The 16,283-nt window shown below is 42.2% G+C and overlaps 1 protein-coding gene across 5 annotated transcripts in view; it reads left to right on the forward strand.

Annotated features, from left to right (window-relative positions):
* LOC117209154 overlaps positions 1 to 16,283 on the forward strand; it is a 78,549-nt gene that overhangs the window by 41,521 nt on the left and 20,745 nt on the right. For all 5 annotated transcript variants that reach the window (XM_033450872.1, XM_033450849.1, XM_033450841.1 and 2 more), the window contains 2 exons: positions 7,985 to 8,457; positions 8,948 to 9,182. In XM_033450872.1, the coding sequence (XP_033306763.1) occupies positions 7,985 to 8,457; positions 8,948 to 9,182 (708 nt within the window). The remainder of the gene's footprint in view (positions 1 to 7,984; positions 8,458 to 8,947; positions 9,183 to 16,283) is intronic.

Genomic DNA, 16,283 nt, shown 5'->3' on the forward strand with positions numbered 1-16,283 from the left:
TTGCGTAATCCGCTTTTCCACGGCAACAATTTAATATGCCAATATCCAAAGAGATTTCAGAGTTTCTAATAAAATAAGAAGTATTCGGGAGGCTGGTAGTGGGCGATGAACGACGGTGCACAGCGATATGCTTCTGGCTGCTGAATTTTAATCGAAGAATAGAGAAAGGGATCTTAATTTTAGGAAATTTCCGAGAATAGAAGCCGCACCTTTCGTGGCAGTGCACCAGCCGGGAAACATCGGGACCGTAAATGCGGCATAAATTTCCCGGGCAAGCCGGTGCCTCGCAGGATCAGGAAAGAAGCCAATCTCCTGAAAAGCGTTAAATTATTAAACCGAATGGAAATGAATACGTTCGCCGTCAAGGGGAAATTTTAGACACGCGGTATTGTGCCTCTGTGATTTTCCAGTGCGGAGAGTTAGAACTTCGTTAAACATTCGTTCGATTACTGCTTAAGTAATATTACGTTACAACTTCCGTGTACATCGAACAAACCCGGTATATTAGCCGGTTGTTTGAAATTCCTCGCGGCTACTTGTGACGTAGAGTCTCTTGGGATCCGTCGGCAAAGGTACAAAATATCTCCGAATCGCTAGGAAGGAAAATCTGCGTATTCAAGCGAGAAACATTTCGTACGCGTCAGGCCCAACGCTTTACTTAAAGTTGAAATATCAGAAGGGGAGCAGGTCGACGATAAATCTGCCTGGTCGCCGTTTCTCGTCTGTTTTCCTTGTATCGGGGGTTCGACCACAGATGCCGGATTTCCAAGACTTATTCCACCCATCAGTCGCTCTGATAGTTGTCACATTTATGATAAAAAAAAAAAAATCGACGTAAAAAACTTCGATTGGATGTAACGGTTGGGAAACTCGGGACAAGGAAAAACCATTTGGAAATCCGGTAATCCTATAGCATCCTGTCTATATCGGTGCCACGGTAAAAGTCTAAATATTCGAATCGATTAAGCGATCTCCGTACGTGGTCTTCGTTAAACTAACCATCAAGTATCCGATCAATCGTGCGAAATTTTTCAACCATTCGATGCAATGCTGTCCGATAATGAAGATCGAAAGTTTCGTGGCGAGAACGTACTAAAACTGTCGGTCGAATTGACGGCCGATTAAGGTGGAAGAAGGAGCGTCCGGTCATGCGTATATCGAATTCCTTCGTACTCTTTTGAGAAGCCAGAAGGTAGTCGTAGATTGGTGAACAGGCATTCCTCGAAGGGAATGTCGTGGTTTATTTTAGTACGAAGGATGTGCTCGTTGTTCTCGACACGCTGGCTTCCAGGCGAATCGGAATTTTTGACCGAGTCTCATAGTGTCGCTTGTGGCTAGTGGGATTTTCGTCGTTAAGTTTTGATCGACATTCTTCGCCAAGTCTTTAGTTGTCTTCGAACGTTTCTTTAAACAGCGAAACATCGTATCAGCAAGTTCTAGAATTCCATGAATCGACGCGTGAACTAATTTCCATCATGCTATTGCTTCGTAATGCAAAAGTTGCGGAAGCTTCGGTTCACTGTAAGTTTCTTCGAGTGAATCAGCATAAAGAGACAAGCAAGAAATCTTCGAAACAGAAGCGCGAAACTTTCTACGCGCGACTTTCCGACATCCCACGAGAAGAATCAATCGTTACGCACCAGCTATTGTGTCTTGTTCACCGTCATTTTAAGAGGATAAACAATCTGGAAGTAGAGCTTGATGCACCTATGTGCCTCTGAAAGCTCGAACAAAAATTGAATCGATTTGGCGCATACGAGTATCGTACAACGAAATCCATCATTCCTCAGATTTCAGATCCTATCGATGAATCAATTTCTTCGGTTCACACGGCCTTATCGTCTCTTCAACCAGAACCATCTGTTTGAAAATTGAAAATTCCCGTTCGTGGGTATTCATCCTGATCGAGATGTCCAGCTGGAATTTAAATTCAGTGAAATATCTGAGGGCGATAATCGAGACGAATAATTAATAATCACGAAGAAAGGGATTGTCCGAAAGAAAATTAATTTTGCCTTTTCCGCGTAGCTTGCGTGGAATAAAATTTCAGACAGCGAGAAACATAAATCAGACGGCGTTGGCCGGGTTTAACGAAGGGTCAAGCCGTAGATCCCGTTCTCTCGTCTTTGCCGTTGGCTTCGCGCCCCGATCGTTTCTCGTATTTTACAACTGACCATAGATAAAACTCTATAATTCATTGGTAAACAGGAAAGTTTTTGTTTACGGTTACTGCACGATGGACTTTACGGCTGACACGTCCGGAATCGCGAATATTGTTCGTGCGACTTCGATTTATCGTCCCGGGAACTATCCTGCTGGGGCGAACCGATCAGTTTAACGACAAATCGGCCAGACTCTAAATAAATAAATAAGTTTCGGCGTAAAATTCAATCGATAGAAACAGATACGATACTGTAAATTTCACGGCGATATAATCCGCTTACAACGAATACGATTTTCCAAACAAAAACAATGATTTACATGAAAATAACGAGAAGAATAGGTGTCTCGTAATTTTTTTGGAGAATCTCACAATTAATTTAGGATAATTTCATATTACAGAGTACGCTAAATTTTTCACGATGCTTTATCGCATTCTATAAATATTATTCTACATACAGAAAGTTGTGTTCTTATAGAAATACGAATAGTTGCATTGATCGCGCACCAAACACGATTTTGTGTCTGCGATTCGGTCGAGTGAGACAAGTGCTCCGTGCAGCGCCCACCCTTTTTATAGGAACAATTCCGTGGCTGCACGTTGCATGGGAGCGAAGAAAATGGAATTCCTCATTCTACACGTCGAAGTTATCTATGAATATACGTATGTAGTAGATGTACATGTGATCGCAATAGTATCTGAATGCAGAATGCATGAAAAATTTCGATCGGATGAAAAACCTTTGATAATAAAAATTCTAATTGTTTTTAAGATCTGTTGTAGCGAATATATTTAATGGTACTCCTTAATGATTTACTATGTTTGGATTTGCTCTATCAAGTAGGGAAGTACGAAGAGGAACAAATAGAGTAAAAAGAATGTTACTATGTACGTTTATGTTTATTATGTGTGTATTAATCTATGTTTCGACGAAAATAGAATGTATTATTGAGATACGTATAATTTTGCTAGACTAGATTGGCCGCGTAGTACTGACACACGTATGTGAATATGAGTGTGCGGAAGTAAGCGTGTGCGCGGCATTTGGAAAAACAGACGAATGCAACTGTTCTGTCTGGTATGGAAGATGGTGAGACAAAGAAAGCGCTGAGATGCGTGCAAATGCATATCGACGAAGATCCTGGAAATCGTTTATTAAATAAATCTAAAACTATTTTAATATGAATTCTAAGTGTAACCTTAGTGTTCCTTTACTTTTATTTCGGCAATTAAGATCCACAATTCTCAACATATATAGAAATTGATACGTAAAAAATTAGGAAAATAACGAACGTGGGAAACTATATGTAAAGCTTGCGCGCTGATTTTTCAACGGAAAGGCAATTTTCGCTGCTCGCGAATGATGCGGCGTGTAGACAATTCCTCGGAAGTTAGTCGATAATTCTATCTTGCCACGCGGCATAAATCTATGCTAGTTTCCCGTGCAAGTTAGCGAAGTTTCCAATTTGTATTGTATAACGTTCCTGCGTAGCGGAGCAACAAGTTTTAATCGCCATCTAACACGTCCTCGCGCGAACGCGAGCTTCGTAACATCGAAATTTCACGGACGTGGATCGCGAAACGAAGAACGTGGAAAGCGAAGAATCGTGAAACACTCCTCGGCGAAGGCTAGTTGGATATGAATTTCTGAAAGTGATATATCCCATTCCTTTGGAGAATCACGTAGAAGGATTCTTCGCAGTCGGGGGCCAAGACGAGAGATTCTATATTCGAGAAACTTTTTCGATTTATCATCGAGTGCTTGCCGTGCCGCTCGTATTGCCAGGGAAACGTCTCGGGTACACGGTAACTTCGGCAAGCAAATAGATTCCTCGACGTGGAAGGATTAAAAGTTCGACGAATAACGTTGCCCTTCTGTTCGATGACGATTGCTAGGCTTTTACCGAAACATCCAAGAACACACGCTCGACAAATAATTTTCTAGCAGTGAAAAATACCTGATGATGTTGGCGCAAATTCCGCGAGCGAAAGTTTGTCAACACTTCGCGAATGCAAAATCTTCTAACACTTAGACCGGGTTGATAAAATCTACCATAACTGTTGCAACGTAATATATTTGTAGGTTGGAGTTTCAAAGTCTGCCCTTTTCGTTGGTTCATTGATCAGATCTGTCATAAATATACGAAAATCGGTAATTATGCGTCCGTGTATTATAATAATTTCCATTTTGCAAATATTTGCCTGATACATTTCGCGTTTTCGTACTGTTTTAATTAGCTCCACGCGGTTCGAAATATTAATGGCCCAATTGTTACATGAAGCAACGCAATATCCGGCACCTATTCATTTAATTATTTGTAATTCATTCAATGGCGAATTTACGTCATTGTGTTATAAGTTGTTTTTTTTTATACGAATCCAACTATCGAAGAACAAAGCTTCAGTTATATAACTAGGTTAATTTATGCGCAAGTAAATACTATTTATCAATGTAATTACGACCAGGTATGATTTAAATTAGACTCTATTGTTCGTCAGACAGTCCTATCGATCTTTTTGTCTTTTAAAGCATTCGCGCTTTAAACTCGGCTCGACGAAACTTTGAATATTAAACAACAAGAGGGGTATAAACGCAAAAAGACAAATCATAGCAAACCCATTAATGTACAAAAATGGCTTTCAGTAATCTTCCAAAGGACTCGCTCTTTCTCTTGAAAATTATTCAACAGCTCGCGGGACGTTGTCCTGTTTCGATCCAACAAACACTCTTTGGCAGCTACATATAAGAAGTATTCATACTCGTGTTAATCCTGCAGGGATTCGCACGTTGTAGAGTTTAGCTGATTAACTGCTAACTTTTCCTTTCTTTTTGGTAACAGGATTTATTTCACAGAGAGTACAGAAGCGAACGGTAGAAATTGAACTTCGACCTCGGACCACGGTCCGTTCGACATTACATTAAAACGTTCTCCGCTTGTTCCGTTAATTGCGTCCCGGGGCGTCGTCAATTAATAGAATGAAACGAAGCGGGACCACGTGCATGCCCAGCTGCGAGAAAATGAATTGGTGGCAAATTAAATGATACAAAAGGGAAAAGAAGCAGGCACAGGCGAGCTAGACAGTTGCGCAAAGCGGTATCCCGTGGGAAATTATAAATAGAAGGTATAATACTGAGACCAGCGCGCAGTCTGACATTGCGGTACCTAATACAAATAGTTAAACCAGCCGACCAATTTATTTGAATTATCATGCAGCTTTTACGAACCGCTACACCGTATCTATAATTGTCTGTCGTTATCGGACCTGGCTCTCGATATCTAAATTTCGAAAGTTACATGAAGTTCGATAGAAAACCAACGACTTCTCCAACTATTAGGTTTCTCGTGTTACGATAAGGAGAGATCAACTATTAAAACGCGAAAACGCCTTTGGCGAAACGAGGAGCGGAACGTACTGCGAAGAAAACAATTACTGGCTGGCTATGGAAAAGGTGTAGACTATGTAGGAACGAGTACGAAATCGAGGCGGATCCTATCTCGACGAAAGAAAGATGAGATTCTTAAAGGAAAAAGGAATAAAACCGTAAACAACGTGGTAAAATCTTGCGGTACATGAAAGAAGGAGGATAGCGCTCAGCCGTTCTTTCTCCTGGTACAGCGATGGAAGACGAAACGTGCTTTTAAACTGAGGCACTGAACAGGGCAAAAAGAAAAGGAACATCGGTACGAAAAGGGTGTGAAAAGGGAAAACGGGACACGTTCTACACGCGCAAGGATCAGATTTACGTGGCCAACAGGAGAAGATATACACTTTTGGCGCGACTTTTGCAGCAAGAAATCAGTCACAGAAACGCTTTGCCCGAAGAATTTCTCGAGATTCTCTAAAAAGCCCTATGACGGTGCCGCGTTTCAAATTTCAAGATAAACCGGTCGAAGCGCGAGCTGATAAGTGGCGTCGTCGGTTAAAGAGGAAAACGTGAATCAGTCGAGGGGTACTTCACCGTTGAAACCGCTGCAGACACTCTAACATTTTCCTTGGTCTCTTTGCCTCGAGCACGCTCCAAAATTCTTAACTACATAGTTTAAAGAAATTAAACACCTTTTAATCGAAGCTGCAAATCCGTCGAATCTGTCCAATATAAAATAGTTGTAGTTAGTTGCCGCTAAATTTAGAACTCTTTGTTGATATATATTGCAGGACTTCGAATCGAGAGAGAAGAATCTTTCAAGAGCATGGAATGTTCAACGTTGAATATTCCGTGACAGTGACAGAGACAAAGACTTCTGAAACAGCGGCGATCTTTTCGAGCGACGCGACATACGAAAGTTCTGTTTTCACATTTCTGCATATCGATGCTGTCAAAGAACAACATACATCCAATGTTACGTTCCATAATGGACAAACGTACACTGAGCAAATTCCAACGGGCCCGAGCTATACATTTTTCCTTGAAGTACAAAAATAAACAAAGAAACGTCTGGTTTCGCTGGTATCTCGTGCGCTAATATTTGTTAATGAAATTTGCGAGTTCCATAGAACAGGCAGCAAGATTACGTAATAGACGTGGCGACGATTCTACGACATTTTGCGTGAAAGGAGTACGTCCATAAATGATGCAAATTAACGGACTGTCCGCGAAAGAGAATGACATGGGTGTGGTTGATTAAATTGTACTAGACACGGACGTAGGAAAGTAATTCTTATTCTTTGCTGCGGAGGATTTTTATCATTTTACACTCCATTATCGTACTAAAATTATTTATAAAAGAATATACGGAGTTTATAAGAGTAGACAATGGAGAAGTAAATACGTTAAAACTAAGAATAAACAAATTACAAATCTACAGCACGAAATTCCTTAAATTAAGAACTTGTAATGTCATAAATCTCGAAACAATATTCCTGTGAAACGGATCCTTTTGTGAATTATTGTGCTTGTCGTATGCACTCGCTGCTTAACGAGAAAATGGGAAAACTCGTACCATTTGAAATTCATATGCTTGGAACGTTTACACAATAGCTTCCGGTAAGGGAAAGATATTTCAAAAACTTTTATGAAAATCTTTCATACCCCGCTATAAAACATCGGGACTAAAGAACGTGTTTACGTTGATTTTGTTCTCTTTTCGCGCCAGAGACTCGAATCGTTTCGTCGTAGGTTATTCAACGATTTCGCGATTTTACCAGTGGAGAATAAATTCGAAAATTACGGCGTTCGTTGCGATAGTGGCCTTTCGAGAAAGTCGCGCAACACCATGACAAATTCAGTTACGTATGGAACGGAATTCGGCTGCGTTTGTGCGTCCGTCGATGTCAAACCCAGATCGCGCACTGCGTTGATAGCAACTAGGAAAACGAGGGAAAAAAATAAACATAGTCGAAACAGCGAAATCGATTGCACCGCGTTTTTTTTCCGCGAACCGAATTTACAAGTTTCGTCTTTGTCGAGAGCGTAGTCTCTCGACTAGATCGGCCTAAACTAGTTTCTGGCCGATTATTTTGTTTTTTTTCTCCGTTTTTTTGCCTCTTCGTTCCTTTATATTCCACATGGTAAGTCCGTGGTGAATAAAATTTCGCGAATACAATTTTCAACATATTACGGAAAAACGCATTAACGTAAAGAAAGAGAACGTACATTTAACGAATACCAAACATCCTTAGCCGATTATAAGATCGTTGAATTTCTCGACGTTCAGTTGCTGCAGCGGTTCGTCGAGCGAAACATATATTTCGAGATTTCCGTTGGCTGAAACATTTCGCCGAGAAGAGAATATTCTAGTACTATACAAGGCTTATAATAACTAAAATATCATTAGAAAATGGCAACTATTAACAAGCTTCTCTTGACCATTAATGTTTCAGTCACTGGGACGGCCGCGGAAGCCACACGCGAGACGGAGGAGTCACTGTGGAATACGTACGACGCGAGAAGGAGCGGCCGAACCTTTGCCTCGTCCTCCAGTACGGAACGTACCACCGGAGAAACCAAATCTATCGGAAAGTTTCACCAGACAACTTCCTGGCACGCGGACAGCTCGAGTTCCCGGGAACGAGTCACGCTGGACTTGTTAAAACCGACCAGCGAGAGCCTGGACGAGGACGAAGAGGAGGAAGAGAAGATCGAAATGAACAGGAATATCGAAGCGACGTATAGGACGGGAAAGAATGACACGGGAAAAGTGAAAATCTCGAACGAAAACGCGACCGTGTTTTCGAGGAGTATGAATGACACAAGGCAGAAAATAAATCTATCTACTTCACGGACGTTTATCCAATCAACGCCAGAACGATGGAGCTTTAACGCGAACATCATTTCCCCGGCAAGTTTTGACAACGTAAGTCGTATCATGTTTCTGCTGTTAACCTTACGTCTCCTCGATTATCGCTGCTATGTAACTTGCACGACTAGAGGAAGAACGAAACGATCTGGTTTCACTGTTCGTTGCCGCTATAAGGCAATTGAAAACGAAGGGACTAATGAAATCTCGAGCGATAAAAGAATTAAACGCGAAATAATATACATTATTTTAACGTAATAACGGTAGATATATATTTTCCGCGTGGCCAATGATTTTACAGCAGGTCGATAACTATAATTTAACGTTATCACGATACCAGTTACCCAAAGCATCGTTACGTCGTTATATAATTAACGACCTGACACCTGAGGATTAGAGGATTATTGCTTATCGATCGTGTAAATTTTCAATCCTGCCAGACTTAAACTAACGTTAGCTTTAAAATTGAACCGTACCAGGTGTAATAGCCAAGAAAAAGTTCCATACACCTCGTGTAAACTATCACGTAACTTTCAAATATGTGTAGATAGTGGCGACGCAGAAAGCCAAGTTATTCGACTCCTGGAAAAATCGGAGGAATGTCAGCACAACGCCGACTCCGTTCGTTGTAAACGACGTTATACGTCGTCAAATGAGGCACGTTACAGAAAAGAACGCGTGCGAGAAATTCACTATCGGTGACGACACTAAACAAGAATTTTACAGTCCGAGGTATCCAGAAAACTATCCAAACCTCACGGAGTGCGTGAAAGTCCTGGAAGGTGAGTAAACGTTTTTCTCTTCCTCGTTTAGGTCGTTTCGAAAGATAAAAGACTACTCTTTGCAAAATCGTTTTGATATTGTTCCATATTCGAAACACGTAATGCCACGAGCATGGTATATTACATCAAACAGAGTAAATTTATTATAGCAGCGAGTTTCCACTTATCTCGATAACTCGTGGAATTAACTAGACGCTAACTGTGCACGTCGGAGTTCGAGTTTGATATTCCACTCGTTTCATATGTATAAGTTCGTCGTAGCCTGCTGGCTACGGCACCGACCAAACTTCGAAAAGGGGCGAACGACTAACACGCGCGACGCCGTGATTGATACACTCTGGTGGTTTCGTTGGTCCGACGAGGAGATACTGTCCGATGCCGACAGTAAATTTCTCTGCCGCTCGTCGATACAATGCATTCGTGCACGTCGGCGAGTCGAAAGAAGCGCATCAATTTTTCCCTTCTCGCTGTCCGCTCGGATGTCGAATAAACAGTGGCAAGCATCGAATTTATAATAAACGGGCCACAGGGAAAACTAGCACGGAGAATTAATAGCGTCGGCAAACTGCGGTGTTTCGTCGCGACCGATCGCTCGTAAAGGAAACGCATTACGATTCGCGACGAGCAAACAACTGATTCCACGCTACTTTTACCACCGTGAATTCAACGCGAAACTACATCCTTCTTGCATCCTTGACGTATCAACCGACCCGGGAAGAGTAATTGCGTAAAACGGTCTGGCGAATGCGAGTCGAAATAATAAATCATGCCTGGGTCCAAGTTTTGATAACGAATCGATAAATCATGGACGAGGCGACTGGAAATCCATTCTCGCGAGGAACGCGAGAAACATTTCCCGAACAATCGTGTAAAAACTTGATTCCATAAAAATGATGAAGATATTCATTACCTTTTATCGGTATCCCTTTTCACGGTTTCTGGAAGTTCCTGAAGAATACTGTCTGGGCAACGAACGTAATTACGTGCATTTATGGTTCCATTTGCGTCAAATATACGAACCGTGACGCGAGATACCCGTAACTCTTTCGTCCTTTCGTTCCAGGGTTAGGGTGAGTAAACGAAGAGAAAGAGGTAGTAAAAGGCACGAGCCATTCGAGGAACGCTCGTTCCTTTTAGATGATCCAAACGCCTCGAAACGCGTCGGATTGAGCAAACGAGGGCAGCTGGGTCGTGTTGGAAATTGAGTCAGGGTCGACGAGCCTCAGACTGTGGACGCGCCGAATCTTCTTCTGACGTACCAAAATAGTATCCGCCGCGATCGCTGGTCCTCGGCCGAGTTTTGGAAACGATAGGTTCGACAGCAGTCGCATCTGTTTTCTTTGTGTAAAAACCGTAAAATTCCCGGTTGGAAGCCGGTTTTCCAAATAAAAATAAATATCAGAAGGCAACGTTGTAAATCATTTATGAGCGTAGCTTGCAGACCGGTGAATAAATTCAGATTGAACCGCTTGTAAATCACACACAACCGGATGTCGATACGAACCGATGTGCCTTATTTCCTTTCTGGGCGTCTAACGTGCGCTACGCTATTGGCTCGGATTTACATGTGAGGGCGGATCGTCATGGATTACGAATAGCTGCGGTACGTAGCGAGTTTAAACCGTTACAACGTGCGCTGAATACGTTTAAGAATGTATTTTCTCTGATAATATTCTTTCCACGGTTTATCCTGACCGGCTGATAAGAGAGAGCTGCTGCAATTGCTTGTCGGCTGATAAGAAAGTATAATCTTCGTTTAAAATAGCCTGTTTAAAGCTTCGTACGAACGAAATTATATCGTTGATGTTGGAAGGAAACGAGAATCAATACGAGAACGTTAGCTTAAACGATCCTTGCAGCACGATGTGATTAGATGATTTGGAAACACCGATTATCCTATGGTTAGGAGCTATTTACGATTGAAATCATTTAATCGAAAGATTTTTGAATAGATATGTGCGAAGGAAATTATTTCTAAAATAACATCAAAGATCGTTTTCGTAAATGTGGAATTCAATTTTTCTGGTTATTTACACTCACGAACCGATTAGTGACGAACAACATACTATAACTAGCATCATTAAAGGGACCAATATGTTGATGCATCGCAACCTCTATTACATTGATCGAAGTGATTACGACATATTAAGCACCCTATGTAAATTACGACATCCAATTATCCTAAACATCAATACGGAACTGGCAGGGATTAAGGAAGTTTCGGCGTAAATTGACGCAATTCACTCTCCGTTAAATCGTTTGAAATTGTATAAATTGCGCAACAACAGTGCTATTAAGTTGCACCGTGGCGCATTTAGTTACCATCGTTTCAAAACTCAACAGCGCAATCGTTGTTATTTCAAGTGCTGTTCTTAGTTTGCCGCCTTCGTTTCCTTCCTATGATTTCTTACGTGTCTAGGTGAACTCGTTAAACTCGACGAAAGCCTAGTTCTCGACGCACGACGACGAATCGTCGAAACTTTTGGAGGATCATCGAGCGAAACAAAGGTCAATGTTTCAATCACGTTTCGGCCGGTATGTCCCGGCGACAGGCCAGACACGATCAAAGTTTAATTGGAACAATTCGAACTTCTCTCTACTGTCGCGACGCTCAAAGACGAACCGCTCGAAGCGAGGGCAGATCTATGTGCGCGCGCGTTCGAGTCCAACTGCAATTGCGAATTGATGGACGATCGAGCGCAAAGACTACTTGATTGTGTGCTCGATGTAGCACAGATAACGGGTAGTTTAGATCGGAATTGGTATTCCGTATGCATTCGCGATGCAGCTTCAGATTCGTACGAATCCTATGTTGGAAAAACACGCGGACCGCAAAGGCTAATGCAACCTAAATGTATGGTGCGATTACTGAAAGGACACGATAAATCCGTCAACGTGATCAGTTCGTTCCCATTTGCTTCTTTTCCGCGACGCTGTATCGATAAGTTTAATGGATTTCTGCAATTTTTCAAAAGAATTCAAAAAAGAAGGGGAAAAAATAGATCTGGAGAATCTCGTTCGAATAAAATAACTGATCGAGAACGAAACATTCGCGGTGGAACATTGCTCGTATGTCGTGCTTGTGCGATATTGCATTTGCCACGATAACATTTTCTCGTTCTAGAAAATCGCTCGGTCGTAAACTACGGATTTTGCTGGTTCATCGGCAAGTTCCAAGAAACACTGGAAATTAGAACAATAATCGAGTCAATGAATCGACGCCGCTATATAACGCGGACACGGCTCTCGTTCGCCTTCCTTTTTAATTCTTTCTATTCTGGCTGACGCTCCTGATCGAAGAGCTCACGCAAACGGGCCAAGTAACCCTTGCGGAGAAACCGGCATCGGGAGAAGGTCCTAATTGCACGGATGAAACCTTTTTAATTGCTCGCTCGTGAACACGATAACGCGGTTACATCGGTATCATTATGAAATGTGGGACACCTTTAAGCAGTTGGAGCCACTCAGGCACGTTAATGAGATCACAGTTGGTTGGAGACTGAATAAGCATTCGCCGGATGAAACGCGATCGAACCTCTTCCGTTTTGTGGAATAACGAAGAAATGGGGCTCGAAGAACAGCAGTTCGTTAAACGGGTACGCTTGATCTCCCTTGAAGAACCGTGCGGTAACCTGACCAAACGACACAACTTCTTTTCTAATTACGAACGAATAATCAAACTCTCTCTCTTTGGCGATCGTCGCCATCGCCAAATCGGTGGAATTCACCGATAATACGGCTTATAAATTATTAGCGTAATCCGTGACATAGTCGTCCATGCGAAGGACAACCGGTTCTAAGCTCGAGGAACATGTGACGCCGCTTATCGATCCCATTTACGGGCGTCGGTCGACTTCCAATGTCGAGTAAAGAAGATCGACCTTCGAAAGTGGATAACGAGGACACCATGTTTCGCGAACGATAACCAAAGAAAGCGGAAATCTGGCGAAACGCGAAAAGTTGCGAATGACACTTGAACGAACGCGACCACGATCACGACACGAGACTCGATCATACTCCATTTTTCGCAGACATCACCGCTACTTGATACTTCGTTACCAGTTCGTTCTCCCTGTCTCGTTACCTGTAACCACCAACCAATTTAGCAGCAGTGTAGGCAAGCGCAATTTAAAGCGCGTCGACGAGCGTACCACGGCTTTCTTACCTCTGCCAAGTTTCGCGTTTCACGCTACGGAACACAGACTAGCGATAAAAAGTTTCCCTCTACCACGTGTGTAACATCGAGGCACGTTCGTTTGTCTCCTTTACCACTTATATCTCACCATTATTGCCAGTTTTTACGTTGGACGCGATCGGAATTGTGCTAAATGGTGTGAGTCAGAGACGCGATCGTGCTATTCGACGGCAAGGTTAATACTTTCGATGTTTGGACATGACCCGCGGGAGACATCGAAGGGTAGAAACTGGTAAAAAACGAAAAGAAAGGAAAAAGGTAGCAACCTAGAGCCCGAGAGAAAAAGGCTTTCTAGAATCGTCGGAGATAGGAGGAAGTCGTGGCTAAGTTCCAAAGTGGACGAGCAAATCTAGTTATCAACCACTCAGGAGGTAAGGGGCCATCAAAGAACCGTTTAATGCGACCCCACGTAAATCAAGGGCGACCGCCCTTCTGCCGTCTCCGTGTTTCGTGGAACATCGAAATACTCTAAGGCCGAGAGTCTGTGCAAGGGAAGCCATTAATTGCGGTAAGACACTGCGCTTGTCCTTGAACTAAAATGGCGCTAAAGACCACCCACAATGTGCGTTCCCATCGATCAACTTTACCAAAGAAACTGCTACCGATTACACCCCAATTGCACCGTCGAAGGAACGGCCTAACTTATGTTGAGAAAGATCAATCGAGAGTAAACCAGATTGTAGGAAAGTTAGGTGATTTATCAGTGGAAAAGGAAAGAAGAGATAACACATAATATGTTTCCACGCTAACGAACAAGTCACAACTTCCATGGGCGATAAAATGATAAAGAACCAAGACATTTTTCCACGGACATTTTTAATCAACGGAACGGCCAGAGATTACGTGCGATTTAACGATTTCGATCGTTGAAATTACTTCGGTCCGTGTTCGAATCGGTAAATTCATTGGGGAGCAAGGACAGCGCAGTTAGCTGTGATAAAGTTGGTGCTGGTTAATTCCTTCTTGCGGCTGGCTCGTTCTCCATTGTCCTCTACAGCCGCGTTCCATGACGAGTGGCATCGTCGAACGCACCTCTAACTGCAATGAATCACTACGAAAGCGGAAATCTCGGCCGAGCGACCGTTTAAGCGCGTACAACGAAGTGCATCGATGCATTCCCATCTATTCTATCCTGATGTCTATACATCAGCCTGTGACAAAACGACGTGTTCTCGGTTCGTTTCAATCGTAATGTCGAATAAGCGCAAGAAAATCGCCTTCGAAGCGCTAAACAAATCGTTTTAATTCAACCTGCGCGCATCGAGCGAATCGAACGTAATGTCGTTTCATCTGTGCTTTACGATACGTTAATTTTTCTCCCGATATTCCTTGCTACAAATCAACCTTTCTCCAAACGATCGTGACGATATCTTTGGAGAGACATTGGACAAAATCCAAAGAAAAGCGCCACTGGAAAATTTCATCAAATTATATCGTCGAAGAAACTGTATTTAATTCACGATCGAACGTTGAGGAATACGCGCGTCCCAAAGTGTAGATAAAGAAGAGCGCTGGTATATAAAATCCCTGAGGATCTGTCTCGGCAAACTCTCCCCTTCATCGGCTCTTAACAACGTATCTCCGAAAATGGCTCGCTTTTCAGGATGGATCATGCCCCTTCTCGGTCATCCTTGTCGGGAGTGCTCGTTAAATGTTCTCACTCAACGGGATACGACTTGATGCGAATGTAAAAGAATCGGCTCGCTCTATTTCCCAAACTCGTAGCGTCCTTAAGCCGCCTAATACCGTGTAAAATATAGCTAGCCTTCCCGCGGCTCCGACTAAAATATAGTCGTGTCTCTCCCCTTTACATTTCCCTCTAACGGCGGTTTTTCGCGGAATCCAATTCATTGGTTTCTCCTGCGTTAATGAAAACCATAAAAATGTTTCCTTCTTTTTACATCGGATGATCACGATCCAATTTTTACGATGCCTTTCCACCGACTCTCAGCTAAATATAATTTAACGAACGGTCGACATTTTACGCTCAGTTAAACAAGACGGGTGATCACTTTTTCGCGACTGTTTTTCGCTCGATATTCGTCGTTATACCATAGAAATAATCCTTCGCAGCAGACCGATCTATTATCGTCGACCCTTTGCCGATTTAATGGTCGTCCTCAAAGTAAATGGATATATTACACGAATCCGTGGGTGGATCTGAATAGGATATCATAAATCATCGACCATGAAAAAATGAGTTCCAGACAGGTTACAGTAGAGGTCGCGAAACATTTTCGAGAGATTTAAACGTAACAGAAAGTAAACTCGGGACTGGATTCCATGGAGACCTCGTTCTCCCCTTCTTATTCCATTCCATTCGAAGGAAAAGTGAAATAAAATCGCAATAAAGTTTGCTCGTTTGCCGCGCAATGAAAGCGAAATACCGAGTGCAAATTTATTTACATCTGTCATTAGGTTGTTAGCTCAATATTCGGTGAAACGTCGTTTGCACTGGCCGGCGATATAATTCCATCGCTTCAAGAATACAAACTATTTCTATTCGCGTGGAAATAGGTGCGATAGGTCGTCAAAGAAATAATCAAGTTGAAAATTGAAAAAAAATTATCCAGCAAAGAATTGAATTGACGTTACTTTCGCGTTATAAATTCATCATTTCTCTCGAATAAAGAAGCTTTTACATCGTCCCGGCTTCAAGCATAAAGAGAACTCTGTTTTTAGATATAGATTAATTTTATGTTATTTTATTTATATATGTATATATTGTGTATATATTTTTCATATTTATTTATTTACTTTGGAAACGATGCTACAGTACGCACGGTACTTATTCGATTTAGCATAAAGTCGGAAATTTGAACAAAAAATTTTCACGAAATCATGAAATCTAAAACGGAAAACGTAACGTTCAAAATCCAACGCGTATATAAAATCGGATTTCCACA

Source organism: Bombus bifarius, unplaced genomic scaffold, assembly GCF_011952205.1.
Source record: "Bombus bifarius isolate JDL3187 unplaced genomic scaffold, Bbif_JDL3187 scf7180000007967, whole genome shotgun sequence".
NCBI lineage: Eukaryota > Metazoa > Arthropoda > Insecta > Hymenoptera > Apidae > Bombus > Bombus bifarius.